Source organism: Balaenoptera acutorostrata, chromosome 3 (assembly GCF_949987535.1).
Source record: "Balaenoptera acutorostrata chromosome 3, mBalAcu1.1, whole genome shotgun sequence".
In the NCBI taxonomy this organism is placed as follows: Eukaryota; Metazoa; Chordata; class Mammalia; order Artiodactyla; family Balaenopteridae; genus Balaenoptera; species Balaenoptera acutorostrata.
The window spans coordinates 97090002-97113299 of NC_080066.1; the positions used below are offsets into that span (position 1 = coordinate 97090002).

Sequence of the window (23298 nt, forward strand, 5' to 3'; positions counted from 1 at the left end):
ATATTTGGCAGACATTTTTAAAAAAATGAAATGGGCCTGTTATTTCAAGGAAAACAACTGACAGTATTTTATGTCAATGATAAAATTTGAGCTTTCAAGTGAAAAATTAGAATCTTGGAAAACTTCTGTATGTCAACATGAGCTTTACAGCTTCCCAACACTTAGACTTTTCTGATAAAAATTGGTGACAATATTAACAAATGTGATTTTTTCATATTGTATACTGAAATGCATTAATATTTTGAAGGTCTGCATAATTCAGTGAACCACTATTTTCCAAATAATCAATGCAGGATAAAAGATCCATTCAACATGAAAGATAGATCAATGGATTTATGGAACAAATACAAAAAGCTCACTGATAGGGTTACAGGTTTCACATTACAACTAACCTTTAAGAAACTACCCCTTGTCCAGTTTTGATATTAGTATCAAGGAAGAATATCCACAATTATCTGAAAAGGGTATTAAATTTCTCCTCCCCTTTCCAACTACTGTACGAGGCCAAATTTTCTTCATATAGTCAATACTTTAACTGAAGCAACAGATTACAGTAGATTGACTTTGAAGCAGAGATGAGAATCCAGCTGTCTTCTATTAATCCAGATACTAAAAATTTAAAATATTGCCATTCTTCTCAATATTTTTTTTGGAAAATGTGGTTGTTATAAAAGTGTTATATTTATGTTAGCATGTAATTAGTAATACCATGTTTATTATTTTAAAATGAATAAATAAATACATATTTATAATATTTTTCAGTTTTGATTTCTAATATGGTAATTATCAGTAGATGTAACTCACATAAACAAAAGGTACTTTGGGTTCTCCATAATTTATAAACTGTAAAGGGAAGCTGAGCTCATAAACTTTGTGAACTGCTGAGTTAGAGTATGTTTTGGATGAGATCAGCTCTCGGGCCAGGTGACTCAGGATTACAGTTATTAGGAAACAAGGTATTAGAGTTGAGATTAGCTATTGGCCCCATTTACAGTGTATTTGTTTATACTGTTTCCGTACTGCAAGAGTTACTTGAAAATGCCTGCTGGATAGACCACCCATTTACAATGGGGCCTGAGAATGCTAGGGCTGGTGGTTGGGAATTAGAACTAGAGGCTGTTGCATTCGACGTGCATGAGTCATATGATTTGTAGAGTCTCCTTATTAGTAAGATTAGTATTGTTTTTAGATAAGCTTATTCCCTCTAAACATATCTCCTTTTCCTTTAAGAGGAAGTGATATACATTATAGGGAAACATCACTGGGCTCTGTATTTTCAAAAGTTGCAAAACTTGGCTTTTCTTTGCATAATATGCCATTTCTAATGATCTAAGCTGGGGTGGCTGAGACTTTAGAATTTGAGCATTTATGCTCATTGCCAGATTATCATCTTTCATCAGACCTTACAGAGGAAGTATCTCCTGGTGGTGAAGAGCTTTGGCTCTGCAGTCAGACAGATCGGGTGGAAACTGACTCTGGCATTTACTAGTTATAAGATGATATATCTTGGACATATATGTAACTCAGTTACAGTGTACCGTCTTGCTGGTTTATGGTGAAGATTACATGAGATAATGTAAAAAGCACTTAAGACTGTGCCTATCAGGTAACTCTATAAATGTTAGCTGCTATTATTAATATTATCATTAATCATAATGATAATGATAATTATTAATATTATTCATAATGATAAGTTAAAACTTGAATGACGGAAGTTCTAAAGAGTTCCTAATTTCAAATAAGTTACTATCAATTATCCACAATTCAAGAACATTTTTAGGTACTTCAGGAAAATAGAACAAATGGGAGAGGCATAGATTAAAGGTGTTAAGATACACTGTACTTTTCTGAATTTGTTTCTAACACGTTGGAATCACTCTGTGTCTCTATGACATGCTACATTTTACTGTAGCTATTTGTGTACATGACTTCTCTTTCAGTTAGTCTGAAGCAGCTTTAGGATAGGGTCTTTGTCTTACTGTTTATTTGTTATGAATATAGAAAGTATAGCAGAATGAAGGAGAAAGAATTTGGGATTTAAAATCATACGAGATCCACTTCTGAATTCAGTGCTATAATTTATTAGCTATTTGAAAGGACCCAGTTATCTCAACCGTAAAATAGAGGTAAATGTCTATTTCACAGGGTTGTTAGATAATTATATGAAAAAAATATGTGAAAGCACCTTGTAAACCAAGATACATGACACCAGTGTTAGTTATTACCATCAGCCATAAACATTTGTTGAATGAAAGAACAAATAGTAAAAACAAAACGAGAAGAAAAAGGCTTTATGATTTTACTAAACTTCAAGCTCATTCCTACTTTCAACATAATATAGATGAATCCGAATTAAAAGAATTAGATTCTCAACTTCAAGACGCTATTCAGAAGATGAAGAGGCTTGATAAGATATTGGTGAAGAGACAACACAGAGAAAAAGAAATCCAGAAGCAAGGTCTAGAGATGAGAATAAAGCTGTGGGAAAAACTTAAGGTAAGAATTGTATAATCTTATGCTGACATGTGAGAAACAACTTCCTCTAAGATGAGTAAGAAAAGTATGGACTCTGGTAGTGTTAGTGTGGTCTGCCTTAATTTATTTTGTGGAGGTAGGGCAGTGGTGTGTATATGTGTGTGTATGGGGCAGGGCGGTAGTGAGGGAGATAGTTTTCTGGAGCTGGAAAAGGTGACTTTGCAGGATTCCGGATTTCGGGCACTGCACTGGGCATGTTCATTCCCCATGGACAGTGCACAGTGTTCATTACCCATAGGCCTCTGGCACCAGTGTCAGGCCTGGGTCCTCCATCTCTGGAATAGATAGGGATCTGGTGCCTACCTTCATCAAGTATATATGTCTGCTTTTTCTTCAGCGAGCTTACAATTTGGACATAAGTACACAAATACACAAAAATTTAACCCCCCTGGTTACCATTATTATTTGAGTAAACTTTTGTGACAGACAAGCGGGGAGTTGACTATTTCACATGCTGGTCAGGCTGTCCTTGGGGAGCTGTAAAATGCTTGTGGCCTGTGACCATGCTATATTTGCTTCTGTCTCAATGAACTCTCCTTGGCCTTCTTGGACCTTTTATTCTCTGTGGTACTGAGGGGCGGAAGTTGACCACATGTTGGCACTGACTTGATGCATAGCCATTGGCTCATATTTGAACTTTGCCCCTCAAAGGAGAGCACTTTTAACGTAAGGAACATTATAATAACAGATTGGTTTTTTTTTTTTTTAAGTGGACATTTATTTATTGCAGAAGTGGGATTACAACAAATGGATGGGCTAATTAAATAGTGCAGGGACAGAAGATAAATTTAGCTTACTATCTCGCATCAAAGTCAAAATTAAACTCTGGGTGGGGTCACCAAGTGTGCAAGCCAAAACTATAAATGCTTTTTTTTTTTCTTTTTGAATTTTATTTTATTTATTTTTTTATACAGCAGGTTCTTATTAGTCATCCATTTTATACACATCAGTGTATACATGTCAATTCCAGTCTCCCAATTCATCACACCACCACCACCACCCCCCGCTGCTTTCCCCCATTGGTGTCCATATGTTTGCTCTCTACATCTGTGTCTCTATTTCTGCCCTGCAAACCGGTTCATCTGTACCATTTTTCTAGGTTCCACATATATGTGTTAATATACGATATTTGTTTTTCTCTTTCTGACTTACGTCACTCTGTATGGCAGTCTCTAGATTCATCCACGTCTCTACAAATGACCCAATTTCATTTCTTTTTATGGCTGAGTAATATTCCATTGCATATATGTACCACATCTTCTTTATCCATTCGTCTGTCGATGGGCATTTAGGTTGCTTCCATGACCTGGCTATTGTAAATAGCACAGCAATGAACATTGGGGTGCATGTGTCTTTTTGAGTTATGGTTTTCTCTGGGTATATGCCCAGTAGTGGGATTGCTGGGTCATATGGTAATTCTATTTTTAGTTTTTTAAGGAACCTCCATACTGTTCTCCATAGTGGCTGTATCAGTTTACATTCCCACCAACAGTGCAAGAGGGTTCCCTTTTCTCCACACCCTCTCCAGCATTTGTTGTTTGTAGATTTTCTGATGATGGCCATTCTGACTGGTGTGAGATGATATCTCATTGTAGTTTTGATTTGCATTTATCTAATGATTAATGATGTTCAACATTCTTTCATGTGTTTGTTGGCCATCTGTATGTCCTCTTTGGAGAAATGTCTGTTTAGGTCTTCTGCCCATTTTTTGATTGGGTTGTTTGTTTTTTTAATATTGAGCAGCATGAGCTGTTTATATATTTTGGAGATTAATCCTTTGTCCGTTGATTTCGTTTGCAAATATTTTTTCCCATTCTGAGGGTTGTCTTTTCGTCTTGTTTGTAGTTTCCTTTGCTTTGCAAAAGCTTTTAAGTTTCCTTAGGTCCCATTTGTTTATTTTTGTTTTTATTTCCATTACTCTAGGAGGTGGATCTAAAAAAATCTTGCTGTGATTTATGTCAAAGAGTGTTCTTCCTATGTTTTCCTCTAAGAGTTTGACAGTGTCTGGTGTACATTTAGGTCTTTAATCCATTTTGAGTTTATTTTTTGAGTATAGTGTTAGGGAGTGTTCTAATTTCATTCTTTTACATGTAGCTGTCCAGTTTTCCCAGCACCACTTATTGAAGAGACTGTCTTTTCTCCATTGTATATCCTTGCCTCCTTTGTCATAGATTAGTTGACCGTAGGTGTGTGAGTTTATCTCTGGGCTTTCTATCCTGTTCCATTGATCTATATTTCTGTTTTTGTGCCAGGACCATATTGTCTTGATTACTGTAGCTTTGTAGTATAGTCTGAAGTCAGGGAGTCTGATTTCTCCAGCTCCGTTTTTTTCCCTCAAGACTGCTTTGGCTATTTGGGGTCTTTTGTGTCTCCATACGAATTTTAAGATTTTTTGTTCTAGTTCTGTAAAAAATGCCATTGGTAGTTTGATAGGGATTGCATTGAATCTGTAGATTGCTTTGGGTAGTATAATGATTTTCACAAAATTGATTTTTCCAATCCAAGAACATGGAATATCTCTCCATCTGTCGGTATCATCTTTAATTTCTTTCAACAGTGTCTTATAGTTTTCTGCATACAGGTCTTTTGTATCCCTAGGTAGTTTTATTCCTAGGTATTTTATTCTTTTTGTTGCAATGGTAAATGGGAGTGTTTCCTTAATTTCTATTTCAGATTTTTCATCATTAGTGTATAGGAATGCAAGAGAATTCTGTGCATGAATTTTGTATCCTGCAACTTTACCAAATTCATTGATTAGCTCTAGTAGTTTTCTGGTGGCATCTTTAGGATTCTCTATGTGTAGTATCATGTCATCTGCAAACAGTGACAGTTTTACTTCTTTTCCAATTTGTATTCCTTTTATTTCTTTTTCTTCTCTGATTGCTGTGGCTAGGACTTCCAAAACTATGTTGAATAATAGTGGTGAGAGTGGACATCCTTGTCTTGTTCCTGATCTTAGAGGAAATGCTTTCAATTTTTCACCATTGAGAATGATGTTTGCTGTGGATTTGTTGTATATGGCCTTTATTATGTTGAGGTAGGTTCGCTCTATGCCCACTTTCTGGAGAGTTTTTATCATAAATGCTGTTGAATTTTGTCAAAAGCTTTTTCTTCATCTATTGAGATGATCATATGGTTTTTATTCTTCAATTTGTTAATATGGTGTATCACATTGATTGATTTACGTATATTGAAGAATCCTTGCGTCCCTGGGATAAATCCCACTTGATCATGGTATATGATCCTTTTAATGTGTTGTTGGATTCTGTTTGCTAGTATTTTGTTGAGGATTTTTGCATCTATATTCATCAGTGATATTGGTCTGTAATTTTCTTTTTTTGTAGTATCTTTGTCTGGTTTTGGTATCAGGGTGCTGGTGGTCTCAGAGAATGAGTTTGGGAGTGTTCCTTCCTCTGCAATTTTTGGAAGAGTTTGAGAAGGATAGGTGTTAGCTCTTCTCTAAATGTTTGATAGAATTCACCTGTGAAGCCATCTGGTTCTAGACTTTCGTTTGTTGGAAGATTTTTGTTGGAAGCAATTTCATTGCTTGTGATTGGTCTGTTCATATTTTCTGTTTCTTCCTGGTTCAGTCTTGGAAGGTTATACCTTTCTAAGAATTTGTCCATTTCTTCCAGGTTGTCCATTTTTTGGGCATATATTTGTTTGTAGTAATCTCTTATAATCCTTTGTATTTCTTCAGTGTCAGTTGTGATTTCTCCTTTTTCATTTCTAATTTTACTGATTTGAGTCCTCTCCCCATTTTTCTTGAAGAGGCTGACTAATAGTTTATCAGTTTTGTTTATCTTCTCAAAGAACCAGCTTTTAGTTTTATTGATCTTTGCTATTGTTTTCTTTGTTTCTGTTTCATTTATTTCTGCTCTGCTCTTTATGATTTCTTTCCTGCTGCTAACTTTGGGTTTTGTTCTTCTTTCTCTAGTTCCTTTAGGTGTAATGTTAGATTCTTTCTTTGAGATTTTTCTTGTTTCTTGAGGTAGGTTTGTATAGCTATAAACTCCCCTCTTAGAACTGCTTTTGCTGCATCCCATAGGTTTTGGATCATTGTGTTTTCATTGTCATTTTTCTCTAGGTATTTTTTGTTTTCCTCTTTGATCTCTTGGTTATTTAGTAACATATTGTTTAGCCTCCATGTGTTTGTGCTTTTTACGGTTTTTTTCCCCTGTAATTGATTTCTAATCTCATAGCGTTGTGGTCAGAAAAGATGCTTGATATGATTTCAGTTTTCTTAAATTTACTGAGGCTTGATTTGTGACCCAAGATGTGATCTATCCTGGAGAATGTTCCGTGCACACTTGAGAAAAAAGTTTAATCTGTGGTTTTTGGACAGAATGTCCTATAAATATCAATTAAATCTATGTGGTCTATTGTGTCATTTAAAGCTTGGGTTTCCTTATTAATTTTCTGTTTGGATGATCTGTCCATTGGTGTAAGTGAGGTGTTAAAGTCCCCCACTATTATTGTGTTACTGTCGATTTCCTCTTTTAGAGTTGTTAGCAGTTGCCTTACGTATTGAGGTGCTCCTATGTTGGGTGCATATATATTTATAACTGTTGTATCTCCTTCTTGGATTGACCCCTTGATCACTGTGTAGTGTCCTTCTTTGTCTCTTGTAACATTCTTTATTTTAAAGTCTATTTTATCTGATATGAGTATTGCTACTCCAGCTTTCTTTTGATTTCCATTTGCATGGAATATCTTTTTCCATCCCCTCACTTTCAGTCTGAATGTGTCCCCAGGTCTGAAGTGGGTCTCTTGTAGACAGCATATATATAGGTCTTGTTTTTGTACCCATTCAGCAAGCCTGTGTCTTTTGGTTGGAGCATTTAATCCATTCACATTTAAGGTAATTATCGATATTTATGTTCCTATTACCATTTTCTTAATGGTTTTGGGTTTGTTTTTGTAGGTCCTTTTCTCCTCTTGTGTTTCCCACTTAGAGAAGTTCCTTTAGCATTTGTTGTAGAGCTGGTTTGGTGGTGCTGAATCCTCTTAGCTTTTGCTTGTGTGTAAAGCTTTTGATTTCTCCATCGAATCTGAATGAGATCCTTGCCGGCTCGAGTAATCTTGGTTGTAGGTTCTTCCCTTTCATCACTTTAAGTATATCATGCCACTCCCTTCTGGCTTGTAGAGTTCCTGCTGAGAAATCAGCTGTTAACCTTATAGGAGTTCCCTTGTATGCTTTTTTTTTCTTTTTTTTTTTTAACATCTTTACTGAAGTATAATTGCTTTACAATGGTGTGTTAGTTTCTGCTTTATAACAAAGTGAATCAGTTATACATATACATATGTTCCCATATCTCTTCCCTCTTGCATCTCCCTCCCTCCCACCCTCCCTATCCCACCCCTCTAGGTGGTCACAAAGCACCGAGCTGATCTCCCTGTGCTATGCGACTGCTTCCCACTAGCTATCTATTTTACATTTGGTAGTGTATATATGTCCATGACACTCTCTCACCCTGTCACATCTCACCCCTCCCCCTCCCCATATCCTCAAGTCCATTCTTTAGTAGGTCTGTGTCTTTATTCCCATCTTGTCACTAGGTTCTTCATGTCCTTTTTTTTTTTTCCTTAGATTCCATATATATGTGTTAGCATACTGTATTTGTTTTTCTCTTTCTGACTTACTTCACTCTGTATGACAGACTCTAACTCCATCCACCTCATTACAAATACCTCCATTTCATTTCTTTTTATGGCTGAGTAATATTCCATTGTATATATGTGCCACATCTTCTTTATCCATTCATCCGATGATGGACACTTAGGTTGCTTCCATGTCCTGGCTATTGTAAATAGAGCTGCAATGAACATTTTGGTACATGACTCTTTCTGAATTATGGTTTTCTCAGGGTATATGCCCAGTAGTGGGATTGCTGGGTCGTATGGTAGTTCCATTTTTAGTTTTTTAAGGAGCCTCCATACTGTTCTCCATAGTGGCTGTATCAATTTACATTCCCACCGACAGTGCAAGAGTGTACCCTTTTCTCCACACCCTCTCCAGCATTTATTGTTTCTAGATTTTTTGATGATGGCCATTCTGACCGGTGTGAGATGATACCTCATTGTAGTTTTGATTTGCATTTCTCTAATGATTAAGGATGTTGAGCATTCTTTCATGTGTCTGTTGGCCATCTGTATATCTTCTTTGGAGAAATGTCTGTTTAGGTCTTCTGCCCATTTTTGGATTGGGTTGTTTGTTTTTTTGTTATTGAGCTGCATGAGCTGCTTGTAAATCTTGGAGATTAATCCTTTGTCAGTTGCTTCATTTGCAAATATTTTCTCCCATTCTGAGGGTTGTCTTTTGGTCTTGTTTATGGTTTCCTTTGCTGTGCAAAAGCTTTTAAGTTTCATTAGGTCCCATTTGTTTATTTGTGTTTTTATTTCCATTTCTCTAGGAACTGTGTCAAAAAGGATCTTGCTGTGATTTATGTCATAGAGTGTTCTGCCTATGTTTTCCTCTAAGAGTTTGATAGTGTCTGGCTTAACATTTAGGTCTTTAATCCATTTTGAGTTTATTTTTGTGTATGGTGTCAGGGAGTGTTCTAGTTTCATACTTTTACATGTACCTGTCCAATTTTCCCAGCACCACTTATTGAAGAGGCTGTCTTTTCTCCACTGTATATGCTTGCCTCCTTTATCAAAGATAAGGTGACCATATGTGCGTGGGTTTATCTCTGGGCTTTCTATCCTGTTCCATTGATCTATATTTCTGTTTTTGTGCCAGTACCAGACTGTCTTGATTACTGTAGCTTTGTAATATAGTCTGAAGTCCGGGAGCCTGATTCCTCCAGCTCCATTTTTCGTTCTCAAGATTGCTTTGGCTATTCGGGGTCTTTTGTGTCTCCATACAAATTGTGAAATTTTTTGTTCTAGTTCTGTGAAAAATGCCTGTGGTAGTTTGATAGGGATTGCATTGAATCTGTAGATTGCTTTGGGTAGTAGAGTCATTTTCACAATGTTGATTCTTCCAATCCAAGAACATGGTATATCTCTCCATCTATTTGTATCATCTTTAATTTCTTTCAACTGTGTCTTATAGTTTTCTGCATACAGGTTTTTTGTCTCCTTAGGTAGGTTTATTCCTAGATATTTTATTCTTTTTGTTGCAATGGTAAACGGGAGTGTTTTCTTAATTTCACTTTCAGATTTTTCATCATTAGTGTATAGGAATGCAAGAGATTTCTGTGCATTAATTTTGTATCCTGCTACTTTACCAAATTCATTGATTAGCTCTAGTAGTTTTCTAGTGGCAATTTTAGGATTCTCTATGTATAGTATCATGTCATCTGCCAACAGTGACAGCTTTACTTCTTCTTTTCCAATTTGGATTCCTTTTATTTCTTTTTCTTCTCTGATTGCTGTGGCTAACACTTCCAAAACTATGTTGAATAATAGTGGTGAGAGTGGGCAACCTTAGCCTGTTCCTGATCTTAGTGGAAATGGTTTCAGTTTTTCACCATTGAGGACAATGTTGGCTGTGGGTTTGTCATATATGACCTTTATTATGTTGAGGAAAGTTCCCTCTATGCCTACTTTCTGCAGGGCTTTTATCATAAATGGGTGTTGTATTTTGTCGAAAGCTTTCTCTGCATCTATTGAGATGATCATATGGTTTTTCTCTTTCAGTTTGTTAATATGATGTATCACGTTGATTGATTTGCGTATATTGAAGAATCCTTGCATTCCTGGAATAAACCCCACTTGATCATGGTGTATAATCCTTTTAATGTGCTGTTGGATTCTGTTTGCTAGTATTTTGTTGAGGATTTTTGCATCTATGTTCATCAGTGATATTGGCCTGTAGTTTTCTTTCTTTGTGACATCTTTGTCTGGTTTTGGTATCAGGGTGATGGTGGCCTCGTAGAATGAGTTGGGGAGTGTTCCTCCCTCTGCAGTATTTTGGAAGAGTTTGAGAAGGATAGGTGTTAGCTCTTCTCTAAATGTTTGATAGAATTCGCCAGTGAAGCCATCTGGTCCTGGGCTTTTGTTTGTTGGAAGGTTTTTAATCACAGTTTCAATTTCAGTGCTTGTGATTGGTCTGTTCATATTTTCTATTTCTTCCTGGTTCAGTCTCAGTAGGTTGTGCATTTCTAAGAATCTGTCCATTTCTTCCAAGTTGTCCATTTTATTGGCATAGAGTTGCTTGCAGTAATCTCTCATGATCGTTTGTATTTCTGCAGTGTCAGTGGTTACTTCTCCTTTTTCATTTCTAATTCTATTGATTTGAGTCTTCTCCTCCCTTTTTCTCTTCATGAGTCTGGCTAATGGTTTGTCAATTTTGTTTATCTTCTCGAAGAACCAGCTTTTAGTTTCATTGATTTTTGCTATTGTTTCCTTCATTTCTTTTTCATTTATTTCTGATCTGATCTTTATGACTTCTTTCCTTCTGCTAGCTTTGGGGTTTTTTTGCTCTTTTTTCTGTAATTGCTTTAGGTGCAAGGTTAGGTTGTTTATTCGAGATGTTTCCTGTTTCTTGATGTAGGCTTGTATTGCTATAAACTTCCCTCTTAGAACTGCTTTTGCTGCATCCCATAGGCTTTGGTTCGTCGTGTCTCCATTGTCATTTGTTTCTAGGTATTTTTTGATTTCCCCTTTGATTTCTTCAATGATCACTTTGTTATTAAGTAGTGTATTGTGTAGCGTCCATGTGTTTGTATTTTTTACAGATCTTTTCCTGTAATTGATATCTAGTCTCATAGCGTTGTGGTCAGAAAAGATACTTGATACGATTTCAATTTTCTTAAATTTACCAAGGCTTGATTTGTGACCCAAGATATGATCTATCCTGGAGAATGTTCCATGAGCACTTGAGAAAAATGTGTATTCTGTTGTTTTTGGGTGGAATGTCCTATAAATATCAATTAAGTCCATCTTGTTTAATGTATCATTTAAAGCTTGTGTTTCCTTATTTATTTTCATTTTGGATGATCTGTCCATTGGTGAAAGTGGGGTGTTAAAGTCCCCTACCATGATTGTGTTACTGTCTATTTCCCCTTTTATGGCTGTTAGTATTTGCCTTATGTATTGAGGTGCTCCTATGTTGGGTGCATAAATATTTAAAATTGTTATACCTTCTTCTTGGATCGATCCCTTGATCATTATATAGTGTCCTTTGTCTCTTGTAATAGTCTTTATTTTAAAGTCTATTTTGTCTTATATGAGAATTGCTGCTCCAGCTTTCTTTTGATTTCCATTTGCATGGAATATCTTTTTCCATCCCCTCACTTTCAGTCTGTATGTGTCCCTAAGTCTGAAGTGGGTCTCTTGTAGACAGCATATATACGGGTCTTGTTTTTGTATCCATTCAGCCAGTCTGTGTCTTTTGGTGGGAGCATTTAATCCATTTACATTTAAGGTAATTATCAATATGTATGTTCCTATTCCCATTTTCTTAAATGTTTTGGGTTTGTTATTGTAGGTGTTTGCCTTCTCTTGTGTTTCTTGCCTAGAGAAGTTCCTTTAGCATTTGTTGTAAAGCTGGTTTGGTGGTGCTGAACTCTCTCAGCTTTTGCTTGTCTGTAAAGGTTTTAATTTCTCCATCAAATCTGAATGAGATCCTTGCTGGGTAGAGTAACCTTGGTTGTAGGTTTTTCTCCTTCATGACTTTAAGTGTATCCTGCCACTCCGTTCTGGCTTGCAGAGTTTCTGCTGAAAGATCAGCTGTTAATCTTATGGGGATGCCCTTGTGTGTTATTTGTTGTTTTTCCCTTGCTGCTTTTAATATGTTTTCTTTATATTTAGTTTTTGACAGTTTGATTAGTATGTGTCTTGGCGTGTTTCTCCTTGGATTTATCCTGTATGGGACTCTCTGTGCTTCCAGGACTTGATTAACTACTTCCTTTCGCATATTAGGGAAGTTTTCAACTATAATGTCTTCAAATATTTTCTCAGTCCCTTTCTTTTTCTCTTCTTCTGGGACCCGTATAATTCGAATGTTGGTGTGTTTAATGTTGTCCCAGAGGTCTCTGAGAGTGTCCTCAGTTCTTTTCATTCTTTTTTCTTTATTCTGCTCTGCAGTAGTTATTTCCACTATTTTATCTTCCAGGTCACTTATCTGTTTTTCTGCCTCAGTTATTCTGCTGTTGATCCCTTCTAGAGTATTTTTAATTTCATTTATTGTGTTTTTCATCGTTGCTTGGTTCCTCTTTAGTTCTTCTACGTCCTTGTTAAATGTTTCTTGCATTTTGTCTATTCTATTTCCAAGATTTTGGATCATCTTTACTATCATTATTCTGAATTCTTTTTCAGGTAGACTGCCTATTTCCTCTTCATTTGTTAGGTCTGGTGGGTTTTGACCCTGCTCCTTCATCTGCTGTGTGTTTCTCTGTCTTCTCATTTTGCTTATCTTACTGTGTTTGGGGTCTCCTTTTCCCAGGCTGCAGGTTCGTAGTTCCCGTTGTTTTTGGTATCTGTCCCCAGTGGCTAAGGTTGGTTCAGAGCGTTGTGTAGGCTTCCTGGTGGAGGGGAATAGTGCCTGTGTTCTGGTGGATGAGGCTGGATCTTGTCTTTCTGGTGGGCACATCCATGTCTAGTGGTGTGTTTTGGGGTGTCTGTGGCCTTATTATGATTTTAGGCAGCCTCTCTGCTAATGGATGGGGCTGTTTTCCTGTCTTGCTAGTTGTTTGGCATAGGGTGCCCAGCACTGTAGCTTGCTGGTCGTTGAGTGAAGCTGGGTCTTGATGTTGAGATGGAGATCTCTGAGAGATTTTCGCCGTTTGGTGTTACGTGGAGCTGGGAGGTCTCTTGTGGACCAGTGTCCTGAAGTTGGCTCTCCCACCTCAGAGGCACAGCCCTCATGCCTGGCTGGAGCACCAAGAGCCTTTCATCCCCACGGATCGGAATAAAAGGGAGAAAAAATAGAAAAAGAGAAAGAAAGAGGATAAAATAAAATAAAATAAAATAAAATAAAATAAAATAAAGCTATTATAATAAAAAATAAGAAAAGAAATTATTAAGAAAAAATTTATTAAGAAAAAATTTTTAAAAATTTTTAAAAATAAATTTATTAATTTTTTAAAATAAAAAATAAAATTATTAAGAAAAAATTTTTTAAAATAAAAAATAAGGAAAAAATTATTAAGAAAAAATTTATTAAGAGAAAAATTTTTTAAGTAAAAAACAAAACAAAACAAAAAAACGGACAGACCGAACCCTGGGACAAATGGTGAAGGCAAAGCTATACAGACAAAATCTCACCCAGAAGCATACACATATACACTCACAAAAAAAGGAAAAGGGGAAAAATTAATATATCCTGCTCCCAGAGTCCACCTCCTGAATTTGGGATGATTTGTTGTCTATTCAGGTATTCAACAGATGCAGGTACATCAAGTTGTTTGTGGAGCTTTAATCCGCTGCTTCTGAGGCTGCTGGGAGAAATTTCCCTTTCTCTTCTTTGTTCATACAGCTCCCGGGGTTCAGCTTTGGATTTGGACCTGCCTCTGCATGTAGGTCGCCTGAGGGCGTCTGTTCTTCGCTCAGACAGGACGGGGTTAAAGGAGCAGCTGATTCAGGGGCTCTGGCTCACTCTGGCGCGGGGGAGGGAGGGGTACGGATGCGGGGCGAGCCTGTGGTGGCAGAGGCCGGCGTGACGTTGCAGCAGCCTGAGGCACGCCGTGCATTCTGGGGAAGTTGTCCCTGGATCATGGGACCCTGGCGGTGGCGGGCTGCACAGGCTCCCGGGAGGGGCGGTGTGGATAGTGACCTGTGCTCGCACACAGGCTTCTTGGTGGCGGCAGCAGCAGCCTTAGTGTCTCATGCCCCTCTCTGGGGTCCGCACTGATAGCCGTGGCTCACGCCCGTCTCTGGAGCTCGTTTAGGCGGCGCTCTGAATCCCCTCTCCTTGCGCATGGCGAAACAAAGAGGCAAGAAAAAGTCTCTTGCCTCTTCAGCAGCTGCAGACTTTTTCCCGGACTTCCTCCTGGCTAGCTGTGGTGCGCTAACCCCTTCAGGCTGTGTTCACACAGCCAACCCCAGTCCTCTCCCTGGGATCCGACCGAAGCCCGAGCCTCAGCTCCCAGCCCCCACCCGCCCAGGCGGGTGAGCAGACAAGCCTCTTGGGCTGGTGAGTGCTGCTCGGCACCGATCCTCTGTGCGGGGATCTCTCCGCTTTGCCCTCTGCACCCCTGTGGCTGCGCTCTCCTCCATGGCTCTGAAGCTTCCCCCCTCTACCACCCACAGTCTCCGCCCGAGAAGGGGCTTCCTAGTGTGTGGAAACTTTTCCTCCTTCCCAGCTCCCTCCCACTGGTGTGGGTCCCGTCTCTATTCTTTTGTCTCTGTTATTTCTTTTTTCTTTTGCCCTACCCAAGTACTTGGGGGAGTTTCTTGCCTTTTGGGAGGTCTGACGTCTTCTGCCAGCATTCAGTAGGTGTTCTGTAGGAGCAGTTCCACGTGTAGATGTATTTCTAATGTATCTGTGGGAAGGAAGGTGATCTCCACGTCTTACTCTTCCGCCATCTTGCCCAGACCCCCCCTTCTGCCCATTTTTGGATTGGGTTTTTGTTTTTTTGATATTGAGCTGCATGTGCTGCTTGTAAATTTTGGAGGTTATCTTGTCATTGCTTCATTTGCAAATATTTTCTCCCAGTCTGTGGGTTGTCTTTTCGTCTTGTTTATGGTTTCCTTTGCTGTTCAAAAGCTTTTAAGCTTAATTAGGTCCCATTTGTTTATTTTTGTTTTTATTTCCATTTCTCTAGGAGGTGGGTCAAAAAGGATCTTGCTGTGATTTATGTCATACAGTGTTCTGCCTATGTTTTCCTCTCAGACTTTGATAGTGTCTGGCGTACATTTAGGTCTTTAATCCGTTTTGAGTTTATTTTTGTGTATGGTGTTAGGGAGTGTTCTAATTTCTTTCTTTTACTTGTAGCTGTCCAGTTTTCCCAGCACCACTTATTGAAGGGGCTGTCTTTTCTCCATTGTATATTCTTTCCTCCTTTATCAAAAATAAGGTGACCATGTGTGTGTGGGTTTATCTCTGGGTTTTCGATCCTGTTCCATTGATCTATATTTCTGTTTTTGTGCCAGTACCATACTGTCTTGATTACTGTAGCTTTGTAGTATAGTCTGAAGTCAGGGAGCCTGATTCCTCCAGCTCGTTTTTTCTTTCTCAAGATTGCTTTGGCTATTCAGGGTCTTTTGTGTTTCCATAAAAATTGTGAAATTTTTTGTTCTAGTTCTGTGAAAAATGCCTGTGGTAGTTTGATAGGGATTGCATTGAATCTGTAGATTGCTTTGGGTAGTATAGTCATTTTCACAATGTTGATTCTTCCAATCCAAGAACATGGTATATCTCTCCCTCTATTTGTATCATCTTTAATTTCTTTCAACTGTGTCTTATAGTTTTCTGCATACAGGTTTTTTGTCTCCTTAGGTAGGTTTATTCCTAGATATTTTATTCTTTTTGTTGCAATGGTAAATGGGAGTGTTTCCTTAATTTCACTTTCAGATTTTTCATCATTAGTGTATAGGAATGCAAGAGATTTCTGTGCATTAGTTTTGTATGCTGCTGTACTTTGCCAAATTCATTGATTAGCTCTAGTAGTTTTCTGGTAGCATCTTTAGGATTCTCTATTTATAGTATCATGTCATCTGCAAACAGTGACTGCTTTACTTCTTCTTTTCTGATTTGGATTCTTTTTATTTGTTCTTCTTCTCTGATTGCTGTGGCTAAAGCTTCCAAAACAATGTTGAATAATAGTGGTGACAGGGGGCAACCTTGTCTTGTTCCTGATCTTAGTGGGAATGGTTTCAGTTTTTCACCATTGAGGATGATGTTGGCTGTGGGTTTGTCATATATGGCCTTAATTATATTGAGGAAAGTTCCCTCTATGCCTACTTTCAGATTGGCTGTTTTTGAAAAATTCTTCCTTGTTTAGTTGACTGACTTCCTAGGAAGTTTCCCAGGCAATGATATGAATTGATTATAAAGTGATTAAGAACACATTTTTACAAGGTTCCCAGGAAGACCACTGGGATGGAAAAAGCAGTATATAAAATGCAGTGCTGCGGCTTCCCTGGTGGCGCAGTGGTTAAGAATACGCCTGCCAATGCGGGGGACATGGGTTCTAGCCCTGGTCCTGGAAGATCCCACATGCTGTGGGGCAACTAAGCCCGTTTGCCACAACCACTGAGCCTGCGCTGTGGAGCCCATGAGTGACAACTACTGAAGCCCACGAGCTTAGAGCACATGCTCCGCAACAAAGAGAAGCCACCGCAATGAGCAGCCCGTGCACCGCAACGAAGAGTGGCCCCGGGTAGAGAAAGCCCATGTACAGCAACGAAGACCCAATGCAGCCAAAAATAAATAAATAAAATAAATAAATTTATTTAAAAAAATTCAGTGCTTAAAGTTAGAGAAATAATTTGTGTAAATTTTAGCAGGAAAAGTTAGTCTGTCACTTATTTCTGTTGGATCTCAAAACAAATTTTTACTTGCTTGGAAATGTAAATTATAACTGGAATCATAATAAAATACAGTGTCAATTTTGAAATATCTGAAACTGTAATTTGATGATGTGTCTTTAGGTTACTCATTAGTTATAGAAACATTAAACAGAAACTTAAGGAGCTTTAAGCAAGGTAATTATCATATAATGATAGATATAGTCCAACTCTATCTGGGAATACTCATTGACAGAATTTTGAGGGAACACAAAACATTAACAGATTCCCTAATTAAAAGAATAAAAATGATCTGACTTTCTTGTTTGTATGTACAGGATTGGAAACCATGTTGGAATTTAAAAAAATATCGATGAATATAGTTGCCTTCTTTTCCCATGTTTAAACTTTTATTTCTCTTTTATTAGTCTGCCAAAAATGGTGAAACTTTACAAAGTAATGAGGAGATGGAAAGTACAAGAAACTTTCTAGCTTTGACTGCTGCATCAGAAGAAACTGTTGGTGAGTAAAATTGATTCATCTTTGTTTTTATCTCAGAGTCATAGAATATTTGGATTAAAGTAAAAGTCCCAATTCAGTTATCTTTTCTGTTTCTTTATGAGTTTAATTCTTCTTTAAAGGAAATGATCACGTTGGATAGGACTATATGGAACTACTCTGAAGTTAGGTATGTTTCAGAGTCTTCTAGTGTTTGTGTCTGCTCAAGGGTGAGGAGGACAGGGCAGTGAAAAATCAGGAAATAGACAAAGTGTGTCTTTGCCTTTACTTCCTGTGACTCTTTGATGCCTCTATACACCCAGTTTGTGCAGTCCCCTAACTGCCTGCGTGTCCCATGAGGTGTCTCACTCAGGCCTCTGCAACCTTTCATAAAAATCCATTACTGATTTGTCCTTTCCCTGTTCTCTCATAGTCCTGGTTTATGAGACCAGCCAGTTAATTCTGTGCATGTGTTTCTACTTCCCCCACTTGTGTGTATGTAATAGCTGACCCTTGAACAACATGGTGGTTGGGGCACTGCCCCTGTGCAGTTGAAAATCCAGGTGTAACTTTATAGTTGGCCCTCTGTACCTGCAGTTCTGCATCCATGGATTCAACCAACCAAGGATTGTGTAGTACTATGGTACGCATTTATTGAAAAATACCCGTGTATAAGTGAACCTGTGCAATTCAAACATATGTTGTTCAAGGGTCAACTGTATATTTGTGATTCGCCTCCTCCTCTTCCTTCTTCTTTTCCTTCTTCCTTCTTTTCTTTCTTTTTCTTCTTCTACAGAAGTGCTGTGGAATCATATAACTTATTTTAACTTACTTGCTTAGTAATGAATGTTTTAGTGATTGGGAAGAGTTGGATTTTTTGGCAGGACACTTCTGAAATCCTTTAACCAACATCATCTAAATGGTCATATAGTATTGCTTGGGCATTAGACTGGCTCTAAGTAGGGGTCCCAGGAGTGGGATTGCTGGATGATATGGTAGCTCTGTTTTTAGTTTTTTAAGGAACCTCCATACTGTTCTCCATAGTGGCTGCACCAATTTACATCCCCACCAACAGTGTAGGAGAGTTCCCTTTTCTCCACACCCTCTCCAGCATTTATTATTTGTAGACTTTTTGATGATGGCCATTCTGCATGGTGTGAGGTGATACCTTGTTGTGGTTTTGATTTGCATTTCCCTAATAATTAGCTATGTGGAGCATCTTTTCATGTGCCTATTGGCCATCTGTATGTCTTCTTCAGAGAAATGTCTATTTAGGTCTTCTGCCCATTTTTTGATTGGTTTGTTTGTTTTTTTGTTATTGAGTTGTATGAGCTATTCGTTTATTTTGGAAATTAAGCCCTTGTTGGTCACATTATTTGCAAATATGTTCTCCTAGTCTGTAGGTTGTCTTTTCGTTTTGTTGATGGTTTCCTTTGCCGTTCAGCATCTGTATTTTAGAATGCAGGAGCTAAATGCTGATTTCACCACTGAGGCATTTCTAAGAGGCCACACTTGCTGTGCTTGACTCTGGAGCAAGGACTGTAAAACAGGCCACTCTGTAAAGGGATCCATGGTGGCCTTTTGACATTAGCCTTTTTGGTCACAGAGTTCACTACTGAGTGAACTTTTAGCCTTAGAGGGCAAGACTTGTTTTCAGCTGGCCTTTCTTCACGAACAAATCTGAACTATCAGATACATTTAATTTTAAAAGCCCATGGCAGGTCCATTTGGTTAAATCTATGGAGCTCACAGTTGTTATCTCTGGAGTCATGTGACTACTGTAGGCCCTGTAGACATTTACAGTCATACTAGATTAGTACTAATATTCTAACATGGAAACTTGCTAGACTTCATGATCTGAAAGCTGGAGTTACCAGAGGCTTGGAAGCTATGGCCAGAGAGAGTCATTGTTTTAAACATTACCATGTCAGAGTTTCAATTTTTAGATTTTGAATTCTTAGTCAGTTATTGTGTACTGGCAGTGTTTATTGTGTGCAGAGCAGATAAGATGTGAGAGTAGGGTCAGTGTGAAAGGAAATGGGGATCAAAGATGCTTTTGGGTAAATCAAGGGTCTGTCGCCCTTCATTCTTGCTGCCGTCTGTCTTGATTAGCTCACACTTGACTAGTTCACCAGAATGAAGAGACAACACTATTGTACTCCTGGTTCTTCAGATTTAATTAGACTTTTTTGGTGGCTGGCCTTTCATAGAAGATGGGTTCCTTAATGGAGTGTCTTGCTGGCTCTTCACATCCTAGGCATGTCAGCAGTCACATATATCTGGTCTTTAAAAATCTTAAAACCCAAAAGAGATAGCATTTACTATAAACTACATTATTAGCCTAATTATACATTTTTTTTTACATTTGACATAACATAATTATTACCTTATTCCAAAAGAGGTAACTTTTGGAATCTTCAGTTTATGAAATGTGTTATTAGCAAGTATGAAAGAAATGTATAAAAGAAATGCATAGAAATGAAAGAGTCCCATTTTACCACCTAGCACTGATTTTTGATAGTCTCATATTTCTACTATTACAACATAGCCGCATATCATGAAATGGTGTGACACTGCTTATATCTGTTCCGTCCTGAGATTAGTTTCTTTCCCAGGTTATTCACTGAACTTCAACTACCCCTCTTAATTAAAAATGTAAAAATTTTAAAAATTAAAAAATTATTTTGATCAAGCCTATGGATAGCCATAAATTTTAAAGTAAAGTGTTTCTTATAAGGCTTATTATGAAAACAGAAATCTTTTGCTCTCTTTTCCTCCATGATCATTTTTTTCTTTGTTCCCAGGAAAGCTCAAAAGTCCTTGTAAACTGTCCAGTAGGTGGCGGTATCTAGTTAAAATAGTACTTTAAAAGCATCTCTTGAAGAATTTAGAGCCAGGCTTATTTGGACTTGAACTTTAAACACAAATCTATAAATACCCAAACCTACTTTTTGCTGTTCTTATTTTTTCCCTTTACACAAAGGGAGAAATCTTAGGATGAGTATTCTTCTTTATTTCTCCCAGTCATTTCCTTAACTTCTTTCTTAAGAGTAACTCGAGGGACTTTGGGCTAGTGGCAGAATGGCAATTTCCAACCTGTTTTCCCACTCCCTAAACACAAAATGCATCCTTTGGGGATGTTATAGTACTTTTATAACATCACAAATAAACAATAGCAAGAAAAGATACTTGTTGTGTATTTAGTTTTATTTATAGGAACTAAACACAAATGGGGTGTTGACTCTAAGAGAAAGATAAACACCACATTAAATTGATTTCTTTTTAAACCACATTTTGACTTTATAAACCAGAGATAATATCCTCAAGTACTGAGGTTTCAAAGTGGACAGTATTGCACTTGCTAGAGATTTCAGAAGTGTTTTAAAAGTCTGTCTCACCACATTTTTGAGGGATCACTTTAAAGCTTTTCTAGAGAAATGTGAAAATCATTTACCATACCAGGAGTTTTCCCTTAGTTTTTAGCATTTATCTGATGGATAGAGATAGAATTCACTACTCTCTGAGACAAATATATCTAGTGATAGGATTGCTTGTTATCGGTGTTTTGGATAGAGGTTATTCTTTTTTGCCTTTGTCACTTTTGCCCTTGTGTTTACAGCTCCAATGTATAAGTACATGTAAGCACAAAACAGTGGCACTTTAATCAATCAGATTTCTCAAAATTTGCAAATAACCTCTTTCAAAATGATTTTCTGTGAAATTCAGGAAAATGTTGCTTCTTCTCTTGCATGTTAAGATTAAATATTCCAAGAAAATTTGGTAGTCTCTTTCTGCTCTGATTTGCAGAGGACTTGGGGAGAAAATCACGTAATTGTGCTGACTGGTACAGCTAAGGATTTTCGGTTTTTAACCTCTGTTATAGTCTCAGTATTGCTTAGCAATTTCTCTTACATTCTCCGAAGTGGCTCTTCCAAATTGTTACTGTGTATTTAACCTCCCATCCTCTCATGCAAGTCCTTTACCCTGGCAGTCTTAGGGTTCAGAGAAAATGCACCAACTGGTTGGGAGTCCCTTCCACATTCTTGCTTTCTGTCTCCAAATTGCACTCTGACTGTGCTCCTCTACCCTCTTCCCTCTTCCCTTAGATGGAGGGCAGGTGCTCTTCTTCTCCAAGGCCAAAGTCAATAATGTCCCATCCTTTTCACTCTGCTCCTGCCTCCTGATCCATCAATTTTTCTGTCTCTTACCTAGAGCTTCATCTCTCTTGTCTCCTCTGGGTCCTTCCCTTCAGCTAACCAGGCTTAAATGTTCTGGCCCTAAAACAGAATCAAAGAGCCATCAAGCCAACCAAATATACAAATAAAACCTCCTACCTCGGTTCTTCACCCTACTCCCAAACAGGTACCATTCGGTTTCCCTCCTCTCCTTGAAGGTCAGACTCCTTGAGAGAATAGTCCACACCTACTAGTGCTACTTGGTCAACTTCCATTTACTTCCCAACTGTATTTTCTCCTATCACACTACAGAAACTACTTCATCAGTGGTCCTCCTAAATTCTAAATCTAGCGACATCCTCCCAATTTTCATCCTATTTGATATCTCTGTCGCATCTGACACAGTTGACCACTCATAGAATAGTAACATTTTTTTTTTTTTTTTTTTTACTGGACTCATTATTTCCTGCTGGTTCTCCTCTCCCCCTCCTTATTTCCCATGGTTGAAACCTATTTCTTCTTTTGTATATTTTCGCTATCTCGGTTAATGGTTTCATCATCCATCCAGTCTTTGTGATGGCTAATTGTATGTGTCAATTTGACTGGATCACAGGATGCCCAGATGTCTGGTTAAGCATTATTTCTGGCTGTATCTGTGAGGGTGTTTCTGGAAGAGACTAGCATTTGAATTGGTAGACTGAGTGAAGTGAATACTGTCCTGATTGTGGGTGGGCATCATCCAATCCTTTGAAGGCTTGAATAGAACTAAAATGTAGAGCGGGGGTGATTTGCCCTCTCTCTGCCTGACTGTTTGAGTTGGGACATTGATCTCCTCTGGCCCTCAGTGATAATTATTTTATTTATTCTAATTATCTTTAGTTGTTTGCTTTCAGTCTTGTTAGTTTATGATTACCTGGAAATAATATTAATTTTCAACACTTATTCCTATTCTGAGAACTTTATAAGGACATAGTGTTGAAATTTATTCAATGTATTTCAATATCTATTTAAAGTATTGTAAAGCTTTTTCTTCTTGACAAACTTATTTAATGTTTCAAAATTAATAGATTTAAATACTAAGTTAGTCTTTTATTCCAAGGTCAATGTATTTCTTGGTTATGGAGGATTATTATTTCAATTTAGTACCAGATTTGAATGGCTGAATTTATTCAGAATTTTTGCATCTGTATTTATAAGTGAAATTAGCTGTGTGTGTGTGTGTGCGTGCGCCCATGTGCATGTATGTCATGGTGTAGCAGGTAGAGTTGGGGTTGGTGGTGGTTGTGTGTATGCTTTGTCAGTCTATGTTAGCTTCATAAAATGAATGGGGCTAGCTGTCCATTTATTTCTATGCTTTGAAACAGTTTATATAACATGGGGATTATCTGTTCCCTAAAAATTTGAAAGATTTCACTGGAAAAACCATCTGGTTCAAATAATTTCTTGGAGGCGATTCTCTGATTCTTTTCTCAGCTTCTTTCATATTTACTATTGTATTACAGTTTACTAGTCTTCTGGAGTCAATTTTGGCAATATGTCCATGTCACTGAGATTTTAAAGTATCCATTTCACTGAGATTTAAAATTTTACTAATAAAACTTCATATAGCATTTAAAAATGATAATTCTCCTTCTTATTGTTTATATGTCCCATTTCTAATTTTGTTGTTTGTTTCTCTTTTTAATCTGGAATT

General features: G+C 37.7%; 1 protein-coding gene across 4 annotated transcripts in view; it reads left to right on the plus strand.

Annotated features, from left to right (window-relative positions):
- FSIP1 (fibrous sheath interacting protein 1) overlaps positions 1-23298 on the plus strand; it is a 214419-nt gene that overhangs the window by 14679 nt on the left and 176442 nt on the right. For all 4 annotated transcript variants that reach the window (XM_057544286.1, XM_057544285.1, XM_057544288.1 and 1 more), the window contains exons 4-5: positions 2342-2496; positions 17361-17454. In XM_057544286.1, coding sequence (XP_057400269.1) covers positions 2342-2496; positions 17361-17454 — 249 coding nt within the window. The remainder of the gene's footprint in view (positions 1-2341; positions 2497-17360; positions 17455-23298) is intronic.